A 22,939-nucleotide genomic window follows, 5' to 3' on the forward strand; every position below is an offset into this window, starting at 1 on the left:
GTGATGCCCATGCATTATTATAGGAGTTCAGGCACCTGATTCAGCTTTCCAGAGTTGCAGACTGTGATTTTCTAGTTGCCTACAAATGAAGCCCTGTGATGCTCAGCACTGCAACATCAAGTCATGGATCACACCCTGTGCAACCAGCCTCCTCTCCACAGAACACAGCTGAGCAATTCCTGATTGACGTGGGTGTGCACAGGACAGAGACAGAGCATAGGCTGGAGAGTGACACATCCCAGTAAACCCAAACTCTCCTCCTAGGGGAACAGTATTTCCTGGGTGCTGAGGGGACACAACCAAGTCAGAAAGCAAATCCCAGGACTGTGTCCTCAACAACTGCAGCTGGGACAGTAAACTGGAACAAACATGAAGAATTGTTTGTAATGTTTTATTTACAGTAAGTAACTAAAGGTGGTAAGCAAATGGAGCTGAGAAGGAGCCCTAATAACCACAGCATGGAAAGGAGATTCCCCAGCTACTGAGAACAGTTTTCTTAATGGCACAACAACAGGACAGTCATCCAGGAATAAATATAGGGAATTAATGAGTTACAGTGTCACTTTCAGGAACTTTTAATAAATCTCTGTCCCTCTAATGTTCCCTTTCCTTCCATACTGTTCCTTTCCACTCATTTTTCTAACTCTCACTTCTGATCCCTGTTTATTTTTCTGTCTCTCTCCCACCCTCCTCCCCTCCCTGTCACTGATCTTCCCCCATGGCCGCACCCTTCTTTCCCCTAATTTTATCCCTTCCCCTCTTGCTGCCTCCAGCTGGTTCCCCTGCCAGGGATATTTTCCTGTCCCTCTTTTCATTTCTGTTTTCCATCATTTCTGATCGACTCTCCCTTTATTTTTGTTTTATTTTCATTCACATTTTTCTTCTTGCGTCTAAATCCCTCTTTTTAAACCCGCCCTGTGCCTGCCTCTCCCAGTGCTCCCAACCTCAGGAATTTAAAAGAAAATCAAGAGAATGACACAATGATGATTTTTTTAAGGTTATATAATGTTTTTGGTCAATCTGCACCCATCTATCCATCCCCCCACCTTTTTTGTGACAGTTACAGGGTTACCAGCTCTCCTGTAGTTACAGGGGAAGGAGACTTGGAACCCTGTGGCAGGAGCTCTGGCTGGGAAACACCAGTGAGATCTAATCCCACAGATCTGTACAAACTGCTCCCCACTGCTGCTTCTCCCCAACCCCCCAAACCCTGATTGATTCATGCTGTGTCGCTGCACCCCCACCTCCGCCTGTCCCCAGCCCGGCTGTTAGTTCTGCCCCCCCTGCCCAGCCCCCGCATCTGCCCCCACAGGGCCCCTCTGATCCTTATGCAGCCTCAGGGGTTCTTCATCCCTGCTCCTTCCATCCCTAGGGCTGCAGGGAAGGGGAAGGGTCTCCACAGGGCATAGAGATGAGGTGCCAGGGGCTGGGTAGATGGGAGTCCTCCAAGGTCATAGAGACTGAGGCTAGAGAGGCTGATTTCTGGTTCTCTAGTGGGATATTTCAGCCCATCTCAGGGACACAGTCTGAGCCGGGATTCCCCCACCCCGAGCCAGGGTCGGATTCTCTCCCCAGGGATGGAGCCCGGCGGGAAAGTGAAGATCGGGGCCTCATCACCAGCATCGATAAATGTCACCTGCCCCTGGTCACAGTCCAGACAAACCCGGATCCTGCTGGGGGCCCGGCTCAGGGGCAGGGGGGTCACAGGGGAGGTGAGAGCCTGGAACTGACCTTCCCAGTATGCCACAGCCCAGATCCCCCCCTCAGGGCGAAGGCTGATCTGTCCCTTCCTGCCCACAGACCCTCTGGCCACCCCCATGGCCCAGAATCCCCACCCCCACCTCCCCTCCACCTCCCAGCAATGTCTCCTGAGGTGAATCCCTCACAGCCCAGCACACAGGGCAAATAGTCAAATCTCTCGGGTTGTTGGGCAGTTGCTGCCGTGTGTCTCCCCATCTCACACTGTTCTGATCCTCAGACAGGACGAGTTGGGGATGAGCCGTGTCTGGATCCAGAGTCACAGTCGCTGGGAGAGAGAGAATCAGAGCATTAGGGCAGAGCTCAGCCCTGGGGAGGCTGCAGGTCTGGCTCCAGGCACCAGCCGAGCAAGCTAGTGCTTGGGGCAGCAGATTCCAAGGGTGGCATTCTGTCCTATCCTTTCCTTTTTTGCTCTTTGCCGCTTCCGCCACCCGTGCAGGTTTTTTTTGTTTTTGGTTTGCTGCTCCTGCCGCCCTGTAGGGGGCAGCGGCATGGAGGAGGATACCCCACTGCTGGCTGGCAGGTTTGTTCTCCCCCTCCCCTTCGCCACTCCGGCCCCCATGCAGGTTTTTTTTTTTGCTTGGGGTGGCAAAATAGCCAGAGCCGGACCTGGGAGGCTGGGACCATTTCTCACACTCCCAGCAGCCCCGCCCTGGCTGGGACAGGTCTGGATCCCAGGGAGCTGCCTCTGTCCTGGGCACCTGAGACTGAGCAGAGATGTCACTGCAGCTCCTCAGTCTTTATAATGGGACCCACTTCACTAGTTTTTCATTTGCTTGCTGAGGCTTCAGCTCTCTGCTCCCTCTGCTGGGGCTGCTCCATTCCCAGCACCAGAGACCCAGCAAGGAAGGTTTTAGTGAGGAGGGAGCAGAGGAGGCAGGTACCAGCTTTGATCTCCAGAGGGAAGCTCCCTTCCCTAAATGCAGCCTCCACTCCCCAGCCACAGTAGGAAGAGCCAGTTAAGAAAAGAGAGTAGGAAATGGCATTGGGTGGGGTAGCCTCCATTCAGGGCCAACTCTAGCCATTCTAGAGCCCTACCCAGCCCCCTACACACATCCCCACTGTGGGTGGTGGACCCCCAGGCCTCTGCAGGGTGCAGGCTGGCTTTTGGGGCAGAGGAGAAGTGCCTCCCAGCACTCACCGGTGGTGCGTGAATGCAGGCCCGACATGCAGTAGTCCTCAGGGGAGTGGGGGCAAGGCTGGGACGGAGCAAGAGAGGAAGGAGCGGGGTGGGGGCAGAGCAGGGGTGGGGGCCATGGGAAAGAGGCAGGACAGGGGCAGAGCAGAGGCTGGAGCAGAACTCAGCTGCCTAGGGCACCAGGAAATTTTGTGCCCCAAATTTCCTAGTGCCCTATGCAGCTGCATACTTTGTGTATGGGTAGGAATGGCCCTGCCTCCATTCCCGGGCCAGGGAACAGAGAGGAAGGTGCAGCATTGGGGAAGAGCTGCTTAACATCAGAGAGTAGGAAGTGGCATTAGGTGGAGTAGCCCCATCCCCAGTCTAGAAAGAAGAGAGGAGCTGGCAGCATCACAGGGAGAACATCTCTCCAATCCAGGAAGCAGGGACCAGCTCCAATGGGGGAGCCCAGCCCTGCCCAGAGGAAAGGCAGGATGTTGGAGGAGAGTGAGGGGGAGACCCCCGGCACTGGGGTAAAGCAGAGGGATGTGTCAGCCCTCAGGGCAGAGAGCTCTGTTCACAGGCTGCTCAGGGAGAGATTTTCTGTTCAGCAGTGTGGGGATGAACTCAGCACTAAGGTTGGTGTCAGGAGTGTTTGTGTGACTTCTCCTCGCTGTTCAGTGTCTTGTTTTTAGGGTTGTGTATGTCCTGGTTGGTATTGGTTTGGTTACTTTAGCTACAATCTCATGAAGATGTTTTCTGATCATTGAAAGACAATCTCCAGCTGCAATCTCACCCTGTCTGAATGTTCCTAGGGATCCTCCTCTTTTCATCTCTAGTGCAGATGGCAGAGTGTCTGGAGGGGGGAAGGAGAAAGGAGATGAGATTTCAGCCTTTCATATTTATAACAGTGTCCCCACTCACAATTCATAGAATTGTCTTAATTATGACAGTGAAACACACCAAGAAACACTCAGATATTTAATATAAAAAGGTCTGAAACCGTTTCTTTCCTCTCTCATTCAGGCATCTCCCAGCAATGGAACCAACGTCCCTGCAGCCTCACGACCATCCCAGGACAGACAATCTGTAAGTGAGATTTACTTTTTCCCTCCTCATCCCCTCCCTCCCTTCAGACTCCAGCTGGTTTGTCTCATTCACTTACTGCCTTTTGTCATAACCTAGACCCAGAGCCTGCAAAGACTTTGGCATAAAAGTAACTTTACCCACTTGGGTCCCTTTGACACTAATGGGATGTTGACAGTTTGCGAAATCCTGGCTCTAATTGTGAGTCATTGGGTCTGTTTACTCAGTGTCTCCACAGAGAGCAGCACGATGGGGCCTCGTCCTCCACAGGCAGAAACAGAAATAAAAGTAAAATCATTTTATAAATGTGGAAATTGAGGTGGTGGAAGGTTGAGTTAATGGGATAGATTTACCCTGTACCGGCAAAAGGAGAGAGGAGGGGCCATTTGTGACTCTGCTGTTCAGTGGCTGCAGGGGCCGTGCAGACCTTGGCACAGGTGGAGGAAGTTCTGAAGCCAGCCAGAGCTACATCCCTGTGACAATGGCCTCAATGTCTTGGCCACTGTGCAGAGTGTCAGAGGCCCAGCTTTACACTGCCCACCTCCTCTATCCTCATCCACCCCTCCCTCTTCCACCCGCCCTCACCACCTCACCCCATTCCCAGCCCTCTCAGGAACATGCTTTGTGCCTGCAGCTGCTGGGAAGGAGGCACCAGAGGCCCCTGTGCTGGAGGGATCCCTGATTGTGGGGAAGGGTTTCCTATAGCCCATTTGGCAGAAACTAGCTGCAAACGGGACCTGAGCACAGTGATGGGCTGGATCCACCTTTTTTGAAATGTGCCCCAAGGCTGGTGATGGGCTAGTAGACAGGGAGGGCTCTGAGTTATAGAGAGTTCTTTGCCATGTGTCTGGCTGTTGGGTCTTGCCAAAATGCTCGGTATTCAACTGGAATCGGGAAGGAATTTTCTCCAAAATCAGATTGGCAGAGAGCCTGGAGGATTTCTGCCTTCCTTTATGTGTGGGGCATGGGTCACTTGCAGATTTAAACTCGGTCAGTGGTGGATTCTCTGTAACCTGAAATCTTTAAATCATGATTTGAGGACTCCAGTAACTCAGCCAGAGGTTAGGGTCTATTGTAGGGGGTGGGGGAGGTTCTGTGGCCTGCAATGTGCAGGAGGTCAGAATGGATGATCATGATGGTCCATTTTGGCCTTAAAGTCCATGAGTCTGAGTCATTTCTTTTTTTAACAGTAATTGTCATGGCAAGACATATTTTTGGTAGAAATAAAGGTTTGAATTAATCAACCTGAGTGACTTGGACCCCAAGTGCGTGACATTCTCACCCAACAATTAAATAGAAGCATCACTTAATTGTGAACCAATTGGCCAGAGACACTCTCCTCCTCACTCTCAGAGGCTCATCCCAATTTCCATTCCCAGATCCCTTCTAGATACCTTTGAACTTCCCCAGAATCTGCATTAGCACAATCGTTTTCTGGGAGAAATCACTGACTCGCTTCTTCCAGTTCAGGAGAAATCTCCTCTGGCTGCTGGAACTTCCCTTCTCACACCTGGAGGGAAACAATTTCACGTGATTATATTTTACTGTGTGACTCATTATAAGTTCTGGCTAGTGAGTCGCTGCTCTAATGGGCCTGAAGTTAGAATTCCTTGACTTCTCCCAGCCTCAGAGCAGGTGCAACACAGCCCAGGGCCGTACAACCTTCCCTTCAAGGACTCATGAATATTCTTCAACTCTGGTCTGAGAGACCAGCTCTGGGGATAAAAGGGGAATTGAGTCTCTATGGACAATTCACTCCTTGGCCTCCATGCTCTGAGGGACAGGAGGTTCCCAGGTGAAGTGCTGTAGAAATCTGTCCTCTAGGAACTAGACTGAGACACCAACTCCCCCCTCCCCAGCTCATTCCACACAGGTCTCCAAACAGTCCTCAGGCGGGAAAGACTCTTGACCACTGCTGGCCTGGGCTGAATGGTAACCAGGGCCCCAGCAGTGACAGGCCCATATTCCATCTCCACTATCCTCAAGAGGCCAGTCCCCCAGGAAGGTGACATCTCTGGGAAATACTTGAGGTCAGTCCTTCCCACTGACTGGAGAATTCCAGTATTTTCTCTACAAGGGTGAGAAGCTCAGGATGAAGTCGATCAGAGAGATTTTTATCCTATTTTGCTGTAGAGCCCTGAGGAGATGCAGTACTAACATCACCACCAAGCTCTTTCCCAGTGTTGTGAAGTGTGAAGGAGAGTGAGAGAGCCATGTACCTGCTGAAGGCACTTCTAATATCCTAGAAGAGAGAGAGACAAAAGAATTTCATTCCCCCTCTAACACACACATGTGATTCCAGGGAAGGGATTTTGCAAATATGGGGAAGGGAGGCCCTTCCCTGGCCTAGGGTCATGGATTCCCTGAGCTGATGGGGCTTTTCCATCTCTAATATCTCTATGTCTGTGACTTTGCAAAGAATAATAGTTATTCACATCAGCAATACACACACCAAGTTTCACCATGGTCTCCACTGCTGGACTCCAGTGCTTAGGATTCAGGGGCCCTCCTTCCCTCTGTGGGGTCTGCATGTTTCTAATGACAGGTGCCAGTTTCTAATTGTCCCTGGGGGTGTTCAACCCATGCCCCACCCCCACTCCAAACCTTCCCCCAAGGCCACCCCCCAGCCCAACTCGTCCCACTCCGACTCCTACTCCACCCCCACCCCGGAGCAATCCTCCACGCCCTCCCCACAGCCTCTCCTTCACACAATGGAACAGCTGATCACAGCAGGAAGGGGAGGAGTTGATCAGCAGGGTAGCCAGCACTGAGCAGAGGAAGCTGGCCGCCCTGGAGCACCCACCTCTGTTTCTTATATCTATATATCTAGAGAGCGAGAGAGAGAGAGATTCCTATCTCATAGAGCTCGAAGGGACCCCAAGGTCATCAAGTCCAGCCCCTGCCTTCACTAGCAGGACCAAATACTGATTTTGCCCTAGATCACTAAGTGGCCCCCTCAAGAATTGAACTCACAACCCTGGGTTTAGTAGGCCAATGCTCAAACCACTGAGCTATCCCATTCAGTCTCACCTGCAGAAATTCACTTGCTGACTGCTGACACTTCCTCCATCTCACGGATCAGCTCACTGAGATGGGAAATTTGCTCAGAGAGTTTACTGACATTTTCATTCTGGATCCTCACAATCTCTCATCCAGCTTCTCCAGCTGCGCCAGCTGGAATCTCTCTTGTTTCTCCAGAAATTGACGCAGTTGCTGAAATTCAGACACAATCTTCTGCCTCTCGGTTTGTGTTTGTTTCTATATGAAAATAGGGCAAGGGCTGGTCAGAGACATGGATGGAGCCTGGGGACTTTTCATGGAGAGCTGAGCTTGAAAATCCAAAGATTTCTGATGTTTGACTCTACCCTGTGTGTACTAGGCAGGGGATTCTCTCGCACCTTCCCCTTTGGTCCCTGTATCCCTCTGAAAGGGATGTTTCCATGCCTGTCATGGTCAGCATATTCTGTTATTTATGGTCTGTGGAAATTCAGACCCAGAGCAGCAGGAGGCAGGACTCAGCACTACACTGACAGGGACGCCAGGGGAGAAAAGAGAAACAAACATTTAACAAAATGACCAGACACAGCGGACAGCACTTCACGGGGACATTCAGTTCACTTGGGGAAGATTTTTGTGAAAGCCACAAGGGCTAGACATTAACTCATCCACTGAAATGGAAGCTTGGGGCTTGTCTACACATAGATCTAACCCAGCAATCCCTGATCATGGAGACACATACAAGATCACATTCACCGAGGCTACAGAGGAATCTTCCTCCAAACAGACCTCCCACTGCCAGTCCCTGCAGGTTAACAACAATAGGCACCTACCAGATACTCCTGGCTTTTTGCCTCTTCAGTCGCTTTCAATCCCAGCACCTTTTCTCTCTTCCTCAGAGTCTTCAAATGGGCCTGGATTCTTTCCTGAAGAAACAAAAATGATTTGGGAAGTTTCATCTGGATAATTGAGAGGTGCTTGGAAGTGGGTGTTTTTCCACCCAAAACCCACAATGACTGTGGTTCTAATCGCTGTGACATCAGAACCACCAAGGAGATGAAACCTCATTAATAGAGACTGGGAACATGTCATATTCAGACTTGTTATCAATTCCAGTTCAGTCTTTTTAGTAATTAGACAGAGATCTCAATTATAACCAAGATTTGCTGGTATTTGTGAATTCATTAATGGTACAGAGCATAACAGGACACTGAAGTCACATGCGAATCAATAAACCTGTGTTTGAAAAGGTTTATCAAGAAAGTGATACAAATCCCAGAAGCCACCAGGGTTTAAATACAGGCTGAATTTCATCCCTGAAGTCCCTGGGACTGCACTGGCTGGACCGAACTGGGCTAAGTACCAAGGCAAACGCCACAGGACGCCGGGAGGCCATTTGTCTGGCTGGAAGCTGCGCAGTCCCAGTTTTGGGGAGCACTATCCCTGTCCGGTTGGGACTCAGCACTGGACATGGCCTTGTTCAGATAAATGAGGAGGAGGAGGAGACCATGCCGGATTTGCATCTTGTGCGCCATGATGCGGTGTCCCCCCACTGACCCTGGTGGCTGGGCAGCTGTGGGAGCTCCAGCTCCAAGCTCCTCCCCCACATCACCCGCAGGGACTTAGAGCTGCAGGGGCCCCCACAGCCCGGTGGCAGACTAGTGCTGTGAGGTCACTCTGCCACCTGAAAACAGCCAGGAGCTGTTGGGTTCTCTCTCTGTTCACAGTGGCTTGGAGCTCCTATTTGCCATGGGCATCGGGGGCACCGCCACATTTAATGTTTAGGTGCCCTGCCATCCAGCGCCCTTCCTCCCACAGACCCTCTCACTGCCCAGAGCCCCTCCACAAACCCTCCCAAAGACCCCCTCTCCCACACCCTGCCCCCTGGGCGCACTCACCAGCCCTGCTGGAAGGTGACTGTGCCCACCACTGGGCAGAGCGAGGAGCACTCCAATAGGGTTGCATGGTGCTGTCTCCCCCTTAGCTTGCCCCCCCTCTGCCAGGACCCAGGAGCAGGAAATCTTGAATTTTTAGGTGCCCCTAGAATGATGATGCCCCATGGGAAAACCTGAGGATGCAGAAGGACACCATTGGCGGGAGGAGGGGGCACCTCTATGCAAAATGATGCAGGTGGGGGCACGCTGAGAAAGACGGGGGCATGCCCAAGTAGGCAGGTGTGGGGAAGTCCTGTATTTTGGGGATGGATCTGTGGCCACCTGAATTAGACATGCAGGGTGGTATAAAGAACAGTTGGGGTTTGCCCCAGTGCTGTCCTAACCCCTTTCAGTGGCAATGCGCTCTGGGTAGGTCCCCCACTGTCCCATTTCCTAGTAAAGATCCCGGAAGCAGTGCATTCTTGGATATTTCAAAAGGCTTCATTTGGGGTTGATGAAGCCACTGTGGCTGGTCCTTGCCCATGTAACCCCGCATGGAGCAGCACAGGAGTTCAGGATCCCAGTGAGAAACCTCCTCTCCCTCCTAATGGACAAACTTCTTCATGGGAGAGTTGTTGCTGAGTTGGCAGCGTGGCCCAGTGGTTAGGGCCCTGGACTGGGACAAGCGAAAGCTGGTTTCTCTGCTGAGCTCAGCCACTGACATGCTGCATGACCCTGGGTAACTCACTGCCCTGCTTTGTGCCTCAGTTTCCCTTCCCATCCTTTGTTTGTCTTGACCATCTTGACTGTAAACTGCTCAGCGCAGGGATTGTCCCTCGCTGTGTTTTGTGCAGAGCCCAGATCTCATCTGGGGTCTGTAAGGGCTACCGTGAGGCAAATATAGGTACTAATAATATGTTCTAAGATATAAATCAGTAAGAGCAAAAACCGTTTGCAGCTTCCCCTTCTCCAGTCTGAAGGCAGCACTGTCACACAGACCCACCTGCAGCTCTTCTGATGTAAACCTCACTGATTCTTAGCACCTTCCATTGTATAAAAAGTTCCCTCATTTCACAAGTGGAAGCTGGGTTTGAAAAGGGTTCAGGACCTCAGAGAAAAGTTTCCCGCTTCAGTTATCTTTAAAGATTTAAGTTTTCCCTTATTTGCCACACTGCCAGATTATTACTTTTGTTATGGCATCTCCCATGAAGGCTTTACAGAGCTGAATGATGCGTCACACCTGTGACATGCAACTTTCAGCAAAATTAACCTGCAATTAAAATACAAAGTTATTGCCCATTAAACTTGACAGCAGTTCCCTACCTTGTACTCCTGGGCAGCCTCCTCTATGGGAACCGCCGTGTGCGCTCTGTGAGCCCGGGACAGATGGCAAACCAGACAGATGGAAGTTTGATCCTCTTCACAGAACAGTTTCAGAGTCTCCTGGTGTTCCCCACACCCTCTCTCCTCCTGCTTCTTTTGCTGCCTGTAAACTCAGCCATTTGGCTATTTCTACCAAGTTTGCCAGCTGCCTGTTCAGCCTGAGGTTTCTTTGTTGCACAGTTTCTCTGCCCTGGGGGCAGGAGATGGCTATATCGGATCCTTCCCAGCACTGGGCGATGCAGGCTCGGCAGAAATTGTGCCCACACTCTACTATCACAGGGTCCTTAAATACTCCAGACAGACGGGGCACGTAGCTTCCTCCTGGAGACTTTCCACGGCATTCTCTGTGGCCATGGCTCCCTCTGGACAGTGTCACAGGGTTAGTTTCACTTTCCTGAGCTCAGAAATATGCCCCCGGCCCCGCCTGCAGCAGCAACTGGGTGTTTCCCTTCCTGGAACTGACTCAGGCTGTTTGCTGAGCTTCACCCAGCTGGCTGGTAACATTCCAACCCGGTGACAGGTTTCAGAGTAGCAGCCGTGTTGTATCAGCAAAATAAAGAAGGAGTTCTTGTGGCACCTTAGAGGCTAACAAATTTATTTGGGCATAAGCTTTTGTGCAAAATGTAGCAATAAGGCTCTGATCCTGCAATCAGCCCCCTGGACTGTTTTGAAGGGTCAGTTGGGCTTCACATGGACATCACCATCGGCCTCTCCTGATGAGCTGACAGAACTGTGTGTCTAAGGAGTGATATTTAGGCTTGGCAGAATTAATTTGATTTAATATAAGATTAATCTCGATAAGTAGTTTATCTAGTTAAACTCACAGTTGCCCATTTTGATCAATTTAAATGTTCACAGTTGTGGGAAATTGTGGGGGGAGGGTCAGACAATATTTTAATCAGACAATAATTATTTAGTGACAGTGAATGTGAGATTCAAAACATTAAAACTTTATAACTGTTAAAACACAAATTGTCAACATCACCTCTCAAAATATACTTGGTCAATCTCCTTATCTCAAACTCTAGTAAGTTCTCAAGCAGCATTTTTCTTACTGTGCCTATTTGTAAATTTCACTTATTATCAATGGAAATATTTTTTATCAGTTTGTGTGCGTCCAGTGAAATCAGCCTTTAGAGACATCTACTGATAAAATCTAATCCTTCCAAGTCCAGGGATATTCAATTCACAGGCCAAAAATATGGTTAAGTCGGAATCAGTTTTTCCAAAGGCCTGTTTCTAACATACACTAAGGCTGCTCTGGCTCTGTGTAAATCAGTGTTGCCAGCATTTCATGATTTAATAATGAGTCTCGTGAACACAAGAATGGCCATACTGGGTCAGACCAATGTTCCATCTAGCCCAGTGTCCTGTCTTCTGACAGTAACCAAAGCCAGGTGCCCCAGAGGGAATGAACAGAACAGGTAATCATCACGTGATCCGTCCCTGTCGCCATAAACAGCCTCTGGCCAACAGAGGCTAGGGACACTTCAGAGCATGGTTTTGCCTGATATTTGGTGTGTTTGTTAAAACCCCAGCTCCTGGAAGCATGTGATGAAGTGAGACTCTTGGCTTCCATTTCCTAAACAAAGCAAGTTTCTGGTTCTTTTGGTTGCAAAGGAAAACTTAAAATGTGATCTGTGTGCAGCTGAAAAGGCTGAGAAGCCAGAAGACAAATCGTAAGAACTCAACATTTATTATCTTGTTTATTTTTATGTCTCATAAAAGGTATCACATCATTTTGGGGCACTGAACCTGCCCCATTTAATCCCACAGATCTGTACAAACCGCTCCTGCTGCTGCTTCTCCCCAACCCCCAAACCCTGATTGATTCGCACTGTGTCCCTGCACCCCACCTGCACCTGTCCCAGCCTGGCTGTTAGTCCTGCCCAGCCCTCACATCAGCCCTTCAGGGCCCCTCTGCAGCCCCAGGGGTTCTTCCTCCCATCTTTGAGACTGCAAGAAAGAGGAGGGGCTTCCACAGGTCATAGAGATGAGGAGCCAGGAGCTGGGTAAACAGGAGTCCTCCAAGGTCATAGAGACTGGGTTGTGTGAGGTTAGAAAGGTTAATGTCTGGTTCCCAATGAGATATTCCTGCCCAGTCCCGCTCAGGGACACAGTGTGAGCTGGGATCCCAGCCACACCCAGAGCCAGGGGTGGATTCTCTCCTCAGGGACGGAGCCCGGCGGAAAGTGAAGATCGGGCCTCGCCATCAACATCAATAAATGTCACCTGTCCCCAGTCACAGTCCAGACAAATCTGGATCCTGCTGGGGACTTGGCTCAGGGCAGGGGTCACAGGGGAGGTGAGAGCCCGGAGCTGACCCTCCCATAGCTCCACAGCCCAGATCCCCACCTCAGGGCTATGGCTGATCCGTCCCTTCCTCCCCACAGACTCTCTGGTCACCCCACAGCCCAGCCTCCCATCCACCACCTCCACCTCCCAGCAATGTCTCCCGAGCTGAATCCTCACAGCCCAGCACACAGGCCCAACAGTCAAATCTCTCAGGGTTGTTGGGTAGATTCTGCCGTGTGTCCTCCGTCTCACACTTTTCCGATCCTCAGACAGGACAAGTTGGGGATGAGCCGTGTCTGGATCCAGAGTCACATGCGCTGGGGAGAAAGAATCAGAGAGTTAGGGCAGAGCTCAGCCCTGGGGAGGCTGGGACCATTTTCTCACTTCCCAGCAGCCCTGTCCTGGCTGGGTCAGTCCTGGATCCCAGGAGCTGCCTCTGTCCTGGGCACCTGAGACTGAGCAGGGATGTCACTGCAGTTCTTCAGTCGGTGTAATGGGACCCACTTCATTCATTTTTAATTTGCTTGCTGAGGCTTCAGTCCCTGCTTCCTCTGCTGGGGCTGCTCCATTCCCAGCATCAGAGACACATCAAGGCAGGTTTTAGTGAGCAGGGGCGGCTCCAGGCCCCAGCACGCCATGCACGTGCTTGGGGCGGCATGCCATGGGGCGCCTGCCTGTCGCCGGAGGGCGGCAGGCAGGTTGCCTGCGGCATGCCTGCGGAGGGTCCGCTGTTCCCGCGGCTTCAGTGGAGCCGTGGGACCAGCAGACCCTCCGCAGGCATGCCTGCGGAGGTCCACCAAGGCAGCCTGCCTGCCGCCCTCCCCATGACTGGCAGAGCGCCCCCCCCCGTGGCATGCCACCGTGCTTGGGGCTGCGGACTGTCTAAAGCTGCCCCGGTGAGTGAGGAGTGAGCGGAGGAGGCAGATACCCGCTTTGAACCCCCGAGAGAAGCTCCCTCCCCTAAATGCAGCCTCCACTCCCAGGCCAGAGTAGGAAGAGCCAGTTAAGAAAAGACAGACAGAAATGTCATTTGGTGGGGTAGCCCCATCCCCAACCTACAGAGAAGGGAGGAGCTGACAGCCTCACAGGGAGAGCATCTCCCCACTCCAGGAAGCAGTAAGAACTCCAATGGGGGAGCCCAGCCCTGCCCAGAGGAAAGGCAAGATGTTGGAGAAGAGTGATGGGGAGACCCCTGCACTCAGGGGCAGCTCTAGGATTTGTGCCACCCCAAGAACGGCGGCACGGCGCAGGGGGCCTCTGGTGGTCGCAGGTCCCGCGGCTCCGGTGGACCTCCTGCAGACGTGCCTGCGGATGCTCCACCGGAGCCGCGGGACCAGCGGACCGTCTGCAGGCACGCCTGCGGGAGGTCCACCAGAGCCACCTGCCTCCCTCCCACAGGACGCCACCCCAGGCGTGCGCTTGGCGCGCTGGGGTCTGGAGCCGGTCCTGCCTGTACTGGGGTAAAGCAGAGGGATATGTCAGCCCTCCAGGCAGAGAGCTCTGCGCACAGGCTGCTCAGGGAGAGTGTTTCTGTTCAGCAGCCTGGGCATGAACTCAGCACTAAGGTTGGTGTCAGGCGTGTTTGTGTGACTTCAGCGTGGGAGCTCCTCACTGTTCAGTGTGCTGTTTTTAGGGCTCTGTGTGTCATGGTCCGTATTGGTTTGGTTGGTAACTTTATCTACAATCTCATGAAGACATTTTCTGATAATTTAAAGACAATCTCCAGCTGCAATCTCACCCTGTCTGAAAGTTCCTAGGGATTCTCCTCTTTTTGTCTCTAGTGCAGATGGCAGAGTGTCTGGAGGGGGGAAGGAGAAAGGAGACGAGAGTTCAGGCTTTCATATTCATAACAGCATCCCCACTCTTAACTCCTAGAACTGTGTTTTAATTATGACAGAGAAACACACCGAGAAGCACTCAGATATTTAATATAAAAGGGTCTGAAACCTATTTCCCCTCTCAATCAGGCATTTCCTAGCAATGGAGCCAGCATCCTGCAGCCGACCAAGGACAGACGCTCTGTAAGTGAAGAATTGTTTTTCCTCCTCATTCACTCCCACCCTTCAGACTCCAGTTGGTTTCTCTCATTCACTTTCTGCCCTTTGCCATAATCTAGACCCAGAGCCTGCAAAGACTTGGGAATAACACAGCTACCCCTCTGAAACCTTAAAGACATCAGACACCCAAAATGTACAGCCCAGGAGCAGTTAGCAAAGTCCAAAACCCCTATGCAGAGAACAAGGTCAAAGTGACCTAGACTTAATCCATAGCAATAAACCAATCAGAAGAGACCAATAATATGAAAATAGCTTGTATAGCAAAAGCCCTGCCAATTAAAAAGTTAATGAATGTTTATTGTAGTTATATAAGATACTTAATATTTGTAACAGTCAAAGATGATTGAAAAATCTAATATATAATTTGGATCTGTAAAGAGGAACCTGAACCTCACAGGAAATTCCCTGTGATGCATCTATGCCCCAGAAGAAGGTAACTGGCCAGTACATCTATAAGGTATGTCTGTAATTTCTTACTTGAATAATAATTGCAATGGCAAGGCATGCTTGTGGTACAAATAAAGGTTTGAATTAATCAACTGGAGTGTCTTGGACCCCAAGTACGTGGCATTCTCACCCAACAATTAAATAGATCCATCATCTAATTATCAACCAATTGGCCAGACCCATTCTATTCCCACAGTCTCAGCAGCTCATCCCACTTCCTCCTAGGTCCCTTCTCAGTACCTTTGAACTTCCTGAGAGTCTCCATTAGAGCAACAGTTTTCTGGGAGAAATCACTGAGTCTTAATTCTAATTTAGGAGAAATCTCCTCTGGCTGCTGGAACTTCCCCTTCGCAGACCTAGAGAGAAACAATTCCACATGATTATATTTCATTAATTGACTCATTATAAATTCTGGCTAGTGACTCACTATTCTAATGGGTCTAGAATTAGAATTCCTCTACTTCTCCCAGCCTGAGAGCAAGGCCGTGGCAGTGAACCCTTTCCGTCCCCCACAAAAAGTCCCATTATTCTTCTTCAGCTCTGGCCTGGAGAGACCAGCTCTGGGGACAAAAGGGGAATTGAGTCTCTATGGACAATTCACTCCTTTGCCGCCATGCTCTGAGGAACAGGAGGTTCCCAGATGAAGTGTAGAAATCTGTCCACTAGGAACGAGACTGAGACACTAATTCCCCCCTCCCCAGCTCATTCCACACAGGTCTCCAAACAGTCCTCAGGTGGGAACTGCTGCCCTGGGCTGAATAGTGACCAGTGCCCCAGCAGTGACAGGCCCATATTCCATCCTCACAATCCTCGGGCAGCCAGTCCTCCAGGGATCTGACATCTCTAGGAAATACTTGAGGTCAGTCCTTCCCACAGAATGGAAAATTCCAGAGTCTTCTATAAAAGGGTTAGAACCCCAGGATGAAGTTGATCAGAGAGATTTGTATCCAAAATATGACCTTCCCACACATTTTTCTGTAGAGTCCTGGGTAGAGAGCGTGGTAACATCATCTCCAAGCTCTTTCCCAGCATTGTGAAGTGTGAGGGAGAGAGAGAGCCACATACCTGCTCCAAGTGCTTCTGACATCCTAGAGGAGAGAAATAGAGAGGGAATTTCTGTCCCACCTGACACACTTCGAATTCCAGAAGAAGAGATATAGCAACTATGGGGAAAAGAGGCTGTGTACTGGCCCCAGGACTATGCATTTGCTGAGCTAATAAGGCTTTTCCACCTTTTACATCACAGTGTCTGTAACTTTTCAGAAATAATACTCATTCACATCTCTGCAATACACATTGAGTTACATGGTGATCTCTTACTGCTGGACTCCTGTGCCCATGTTTTAGGAGCAGTCTTGTCCCTGTGTTGGGATCTGGAGTATTTCTAACTCAGTCTCACCTGCAACAATTCAGTCACTGGCTTCTGACATTTCCCCTCCATCTCACTGATCAGGTTACCAAGACAGGAAATTTCCTCAGATACTTCACTGACACTTTCATTCTGTGTCTTCACAATCTCCTTGTCCAGCTTCTCCAGCTGGGCCAGCAGGAGTCGCTCTTGTTCCTCCAGGAACTGCCGGAGTTGCTGAAATTCAGAGACGATCTTCTGCCTCTCGGTTTGTGTTTGTTTCTGTGAAGGAAAATAGGGAAAGGGCTGGTCAGGGACATGGGTGGAGCCTGGGGTATGTTGGAGTGTGTTGGAGGAAGATTTTTTTTCTAAATTCTAAGTCATCTGACTCTGAACAATATCCTGAGAGAATTATCTCAGACCTTTCCATTTGGCCCCAGAATCTCATAAAGGGATGTTTCCATGTCTGACATGGCCTGGATAGTGCGTTATCAATGGCCTTGGAGATGGAGATCCAAAGCAGCGGGACGTGAAAATAAGAAAATATTAAGGACTGCAAAACAACACATCTGGACAACACCCACAGGCATAAAAAGTGAATGACAGGAATGGAGAGATTGTCAGAGCACAATGGGACTGCAAGCCAGAAATGAACAGAGGGATAATTGTTCAGTCATGAAACCAAGACTTCACAGCCAAGGACACATGTCTCTATTTAAGCTGGAACTCAAAATAGTAAACAAAGATTGCACAAGAGGATTCCTCAAGAACATCCCCCAAACTCTGAGCTAACAGACTATGAAAACTGTGAAACTGAGGCGTGAATGTGTAACAGCGGGAGTTTGTTTTAGTGCACTGGATTTTCTAATTCAAAATTCTGTTATTTCATTAATGTAAATTGTTTCCTGTGAAGAGAGTGTAATTAAGCTAACAGTAGTAAATATACAATAGATAAGAATAATAGTTACAGTAGTTTATGGCAGTGGGTTTCAATCTGTGGTCCATACAGACAATGGATTTCCAAAGGGGTCTCTGCACCCCAATTCAAAATTATCAAATGCAAAATGTTGAAACCCACTGGTTTATGGTGTAGGCCTAAGTAGTAGTTCCTCCTAAAACAACTAATTTTGATTTACTTGTGATTATGCCCCACTTAACGGATTTCTGTTTTACCCGCCCAACGGATTGAGATAAAATGTAATTGAGCCTCTAGATTGCCCCTGCCTCTCGTCATTGCTCTGATTCAGAACGCCTCCATCCGGCTCGTTACAAATGCAGGTTAATAATGATGGGCCCCTACCAGGTATTCCAGGCTTCTCTTCTCTTCTCTCACTTTCAATCCCAGCAGCTTTTCTCTCTCTTCCTCAGCATCTTCAAGTGGGCTTGAATCTTTTCCTGAAGAAACAGAAACTGAGTTGAGTGGTGTTATTGTTAGGTGTGAGAGTGTGCGTGGGAGGGGGAGCTTTTCCAACACAAACAAACACTCTACTGATGAGTGGAGAACCCAGTAGCTTTACGATATCTGTGATACCAAGGAATTGAAGTCATATTAATGGACACTGGGAGTGTTTCATTTTCAGACTCCTTGAAATTGTTTGACCTTTTTTCCTCATTGATTTATACCAACATGACACTGGCGTCACATCCTTGCATTTTTATTTCACTGTGAAATATTCTGTTTTTGAGGAGGCTTAACAAACAAAGTGATACAGATCCCAGAAACCTCCAGGGCTTGAAATATAGACTGGGATTCTCAAAAGAGCCCAATTTCCACTGAATTTCAGCCTTGGACCCCTGGGGACTGGACTGGGTGGACAGAATTGGCTTGGGCACTAGGGCAAACCACATTTGATGTTTTCATTGTTGTCAAGAACAGTTGGGGTTTGCCCTGGTTCTGTCCCTGACCCTTAGAGGCAGGGCTGCCTGGGTACCTGTTCCCCAGCTCAGCGCCCAGAAGCAGAGAGTTCTAGAGATTTTGAAATGTCGCACTGGGGGAGAGCAGTGTGAGGATTAATGGAACCAGTTTGGCTGGTTCTTCAGCCTGACCCTGGTCACCACCGCCCAGGGGTTAGTTTTGCTACAACCCAGACTAATCCCCATCATAAGTGCTGACTTCTAATGGTGCCGGTGGGTGCTTCACCCTGCTCTGCCTCCGGCCCAGCCCTGACTCCTCCCCTAGCTCGCCCCCTCCCAATGCCATTCCAACCCCTTCCCCAAAGTCCCTGCCCCAACTCCCCTCCACACCCTATTCAACTCCTTCCCCAAATCCCTGCCTCCTCTCCTGAGTGCCCTACATTCCCACTCCTCCCCCACATCCCTCCTGGAGCTTGCTACAGCTGTTTGGTGGTGGCCAGGCGGGAGGTGCTGGGAGGTAGGTGGAGGAGCGGGGACGCAGCATGCTCAGGGGAGGAGGAGGAGGAGGCGGGGGGCGGGGAGCTTGCCTGCCAGTGGGTGCAGAGCACCCACTAATTTTTCCCCGTAGGTCCTCCAGCCCTGGAGCACCCATGGAGTCGGCGCCATGATCCCCATTGTATTTGGCATGGACCTGCGCTGTCTGGAGCCTTTTGTGTGAGGACTCAAGGTGCTTGAGTCCAAATGGTGTTTAGGACAGTGATCTCCTCTAGTGCAGGCTGGCAGCATCTGAGTTTAACCCCTTGTGGAGCAGCACAGGAGTTCAGAATCCCAGTGGGAAACATCATCTCCTACAGGGCCTGCCACCTTATCAAGGCATCTTTCCCTCCTAATGGCCTTTCTTAATTATTGCTCAGTCAGGAGACGGCTTATAGCTGATTACCCCAGGTCTGGGTGATGCAGGTTTGGCAGAAAATGTTCCCACTCTCAAGTGTGACAGGTTCTCTGAAATACTCCAGACAGATGGGACAAGTAGGTTCATGCTGGAATTTTTCCTCAGGCTCCCTCTGTGGAGAGCTGGACTCAGCCCTGCAGGACAGAAGCTACCACTCCCATCCCCACACGGCTGCCCCTCCTCACCAAGCCCACAACCCATCTACAACTTCCCATGACTCACTGGTGGGTCACAAGCCACCATTTGGGAAATAGCACCCAAGGGGGTCTCAACTCCCTGACCCTGATTCTGAAATTCCTGCCAAGCTCACAGGAGGGAGAGAAGACTGAGCCATGGACTCCCCCACGTGCCTGCTACCACTACATCACCTAAAACATTCCCATAGAAAAGTACAGGAACCTAAGTTTGCACCATGGAAAATGGGCAGCTTTGAAATATGGAATGGTGGCCATCCATGATGCCCTATCTTGATTGCCACTGTATGCAAACACCACCCTCTTTATGTGTCCCCCACTCCCAGCCCCGGTTCTTCTTTATCCACCTGCTGCAGATCGTCTTCATTAGACTGTGACTGTGGGCTCTCTGCCTGACTTGTCGGTACAGTGCCTGGCACAATGGGGCTCTAATCCCTCACTGGGGCCTGGAGATGCTACTGCAGTAGAAATCAGAACATTCTATTGGTTATGAATTCTTATTATTGCTATTGATGTCAACATGGAAACTTTATGGGCACAAGGTTCCCACACTGAAATCTACGGCCAAAATTTCCCAAGTGAAATCTGCAGGATGGGGACTGTCTCCCTGTGTCCGCAGGAGATGTGGAAGAGGAACGATGTCGGTCACAGGGTGGCTGGTCTCAGCCCCACCTGTGATAAACCAGTTCTCCTCCCAGGGGAGAATGAAGGAGCAGTGACTAGGGAGAGGGGGTGCCATGTAATCCAACCAGGCCTGGGATAGGTAAAACAGAGGCCTATTGAGATCCAGAGGGAGGAGACCCGTGGAGAGGGCAGAGGCGGCCTTGGGATCTTCTTCAGGGTGATAAGGCCGAACTCCAGACTAGAAGACCTGGGAGTCACTGCTGGGAGAGCAGGGGAGTTACTGGCCTCAGAAAAGCCTTTGTGGATTATTTCTGGGAACCTCAGAGGGAAAATGAGGTAGGGCTACCCCAGGCCATGAGGGGACACTCTGGAAGCAGTGACCCTGCTACAGTGCCCCATTGCTCTGCTGCCTGCTCCCACCCAGTCCCTGCTTCCTACAATCCCATCTCTGATTATATCAGGCAGACTTGCTGGGGTTTGCAGGACTGGAGCTCCACTCCTGTGCTCCCCACCAGTCTCATGAGGGTGGGGCTCCCTTCCTGTCTGCGTGAGGAGCTCTGCAGGAAAAAGGCAAAGGGGATGTGTGCCAAACGGGCAGCTCCTCCTGCTCCCTCAGCCCCAGGGAGAGGAGCAGCAGCATGGACATGGTGTTTATAGCTTTGGGAAAGGGTGGACGTGGAGAGGGGCAGAGAAGTGAGGTCATTCAGTGCCCAGGACTCTGTGCATGGGGAGCAGGAGGGGTGGGGTGCGGGTTCATCACTCCCCCTCACTCCAACGTGTCAGCCTTAAGATGTTTATGGAGGACCACACTTCTCCACCTGTATGAGCCTTGGGAGGATTCCCAGTTGTTGGGAAACCTACTTAGGTCTGAAACCCCTTGTTCCTCTCCAGTGGAGCTCACTAAGTGGCTGTCTGGGGCTAAAGGAAACGAATGCTCTGGAAATTCCCAAGGCTCTGGTTATAAAATAACAATAGGTTATTTTCCTACCTTGAATTCTTTTGGCAGCTTCCTCTGCAGGAATGACGCTGTGATCTCTGTGCTCCTTGGATCTGTCACACACCAGGCAGATGGGGATTTCGTCCTCTTTGCAGAACAGTTTTAGAGGCTCCTTGTGTTTCTACACAGTCTCTCTGGTTCTGGTTCCCTCCTGACGGCAACCTGAGTTCTCTGGCTGCTTCCACAATATTCCTGAGCTGCCTGTTCAGCCTGAGGTTCCTCTGGGAAAAGTCACTCTGCACTGAGGGCAGGAGACACTGGTAGCCAATCCCTCCCAGCACTGGGTGATGCAGGCTCTGCAGAAATTGTGATCACAGTCTAGAGACACGGATCTTTAAAATACTCCAGACAGATGGAACAGGTCAGTTCATCCTGGAGAGTTTTTGCTGGATTTGCAGCAGCCATGGCATCTAGTGCAGGAAAGAGACAAGAGAGGAGTTTAGGTTCACTTCCTTCTCCTCAGAAATGGGCTGATTGAACTTTGTACCATTAGATGTTTCCTTTCTGGGTGCGGTCTCCTGTGATTTCTTTTGTGGACTGTAAAGAACCCTTGAATGAAGTGTGATGAGTCTAATTGTCACCAGCTCCTCCAAAATGTCTGCCAGGCCCCAAACTTTGGATTAGTCACTTGGGTCAAAGGTAACAATCGACTGGGAGTTTCACTTCCTGACATGAGGATATGGTGGAGCAGCCTGGGGAAGGAGGGTGAGAATCACAGCTGCTGACTCCTACTGCCTGTTCCCTAACTGAGCTTCAGGCCCTTAAGACCCATGTCTCTCTGGTGCTTGTGTAACCCACTGGGTGTGTGTGGAGCTGGTACAGTTACAAAGGGTTGAATATTTAGCATAAGCTGGGGCAGCCTGTGCTTTTAGTTCTAGGGGTCCCTGGTTCAGTGCTGGCTCCTGCTTCTGTTTCCCTGCACACTCTCCCCAGCCTCCTGGGACTGCTGGCCCTCTGCAGATGGCAGCGGGTCTGAGGGAGCTGGCTTTCTGGGGCTCCTGCGCTGTACAGGGATGGGCTAACCAGAGCTCTGTCCCCAAGGCTCTCAGGCCCTTGTCCAGCCTGGCTGCAGGAAGGGATCTGGGGACAGACAGAGGGGCCTGGGAGAGTCTGTGAGGGCAGCCACCTGGGAGCAGAAATGGAAATCAGGCAGTGAGAAGGGAGAGCTTCCACGGATGTGTGGTTACAGGGGCTGCCCTGCAGCTGGATACAATGTTGCAGCTAGTTAATGCAGTGCACTGGGCAATTCCTACATTCTTGCAGCTGGATGCTGTGAGCTGAAATTATTTTCCTTATGGGCACTGGCCCTGCTCCTTGTTTTGCTGGAGGATGCATGGCTGAGATCTGGAGCCATCAGTCACACGCCTTCATTCTGCTGCTGTTTCTGTGGCTGGGCGCTGCAGCCAGGACTCTATTGTGGCAGAGTGGATCTGAGACCAGATCCAATAGGGAATCTGGGGAGTAGCCTTCTGGAGCCAGAACAGAGCTGCAGCTGCGATGGGAAAGGCCTGCAGGGCAGAGATGCTGCTGGGGAAGCCGCTGGTTACTTCATGAGCAACTGGATACAATATTGTTACAGATCCTGACTCCTATTGTGATGAGATACATTGTTGCCCTTGTGTAAGGCAAACTGGTTGCATGGTTGTAAACTTGCTTCTAACCAGCCTTGCAGTTTCATGAAGCATTCAGATGCTGTCAGCTCTGGTGGATGGGCTCAGGCAGAGGATCTCACTGATGCTGAGGTTTGTACTGGTGAACTGGATTGCCTGGGAATTGCAGGCATTAGTCAGGACACATGTGACATGCAGTTATTTTTGGCCAATAGAAGTGGTCTCCAGGGCTGTGATGGGGAGGCTGGAGGATGAATCCTCAGCCTGCATCTTCACTGTGCATACGCTGACTGTGCCCATGCAGAATCCCCAGACTCCTCTCCAGTAACAATGCCCAGAGCGATGT

The 22,939-nt window shown here is 50.7% G+C and overlaps 1 protein-coding gene, 1 long non-coding RNA gene and 1 pseudogene across 2 annotated transcripts; all 3 read right to left on the reverse strand.

Annotated features, from left to right (window-relative positions):
• Positions 1-1,922: 1,922 nt before the first annotated feature.
• LOC120384014 lies at positions 1,923-5,416 on the reverse strand. Its single transcript, XR_005588602.1, has 3 exons — positions 5,356-5,416; positions 3,672-3,731; positions 1,923-2,026 (listed from the first exon to the last, which is right to left on the reverse strand). It is a non-coding gene; the product is annotated as an uncharacterized LOC120384014 (long non-coding RNA).
• Positions 5,417-6,080: 664 nt separating this feature from the next.
• On the reverse strand, positions 6,081-10,569 carry LOC120383507 (annotated as a pseudogene).
• Positions 10,570-12,111: 1,542 nt separating this feature from the next.
• On the reverse strand, positions 12,112-16,565 carry LOC120383508 (tripartite motif-containing protein 15-like). The gene is made up of 6 exons (XM_039501679.1): positions 16,414-16,565; positions 16,080-16,102; positions 15,255-15,370; positions 14,249-14,308; positions 12,763-12,827; positions 12,112-12,171 (listed from the first exon to the last, which is right to left on the reverse strand). The coding sequence occupies exons 1-6, from the start codon at positions 16,453-16,455 to the stop codon at positions 12,112-12,114; spliced, it is 366 nt and encodes a 121-aa protein (XP_039357613.1). The 5' UTR covers positions 16,456-16,565.
• Positions 16,566-22,939: the final 6,374 nt, after the last annotated feature.

This window comes from Mauremys reevesii, linkage group 15 (assembly GCF_016161935.1).
Source record: "Mauremys reevesii isolate NIE-2019 linkage group 15, ASM1616193v1, whole genome shotgun sequence".
Taxonomy (NCBI): domain Eukaryota; kingdom Metazoa; phylum Chordata; order Testudines; family Geoemydidae; genus Mauremys; species Mauremys reevesii.

Coding starts and splice junctions, on each gene's coding strand:
- LOC120383508 (XM_039501679.1), bottom strand. CDS start 16,455: ATGGAGGGGAAATGTCAGAAGCCAGTGACTGAATTGTTGCAG. Junction 15,371..16,079: donor GTCAGAAGCACTTGGAGCAG/GTATGTGGCTCT, acceptor GTTTCTCTCTAG/GTCTGCGAAGGGGAAGTTCC. Junction 12,172..12,762: donor TGTCTGAGGATCGGAAAAGT/GTGAGACGGAGG, acceptor TCTTTCTTGCAG/TCTCAAAGATGGGAGGAAGA.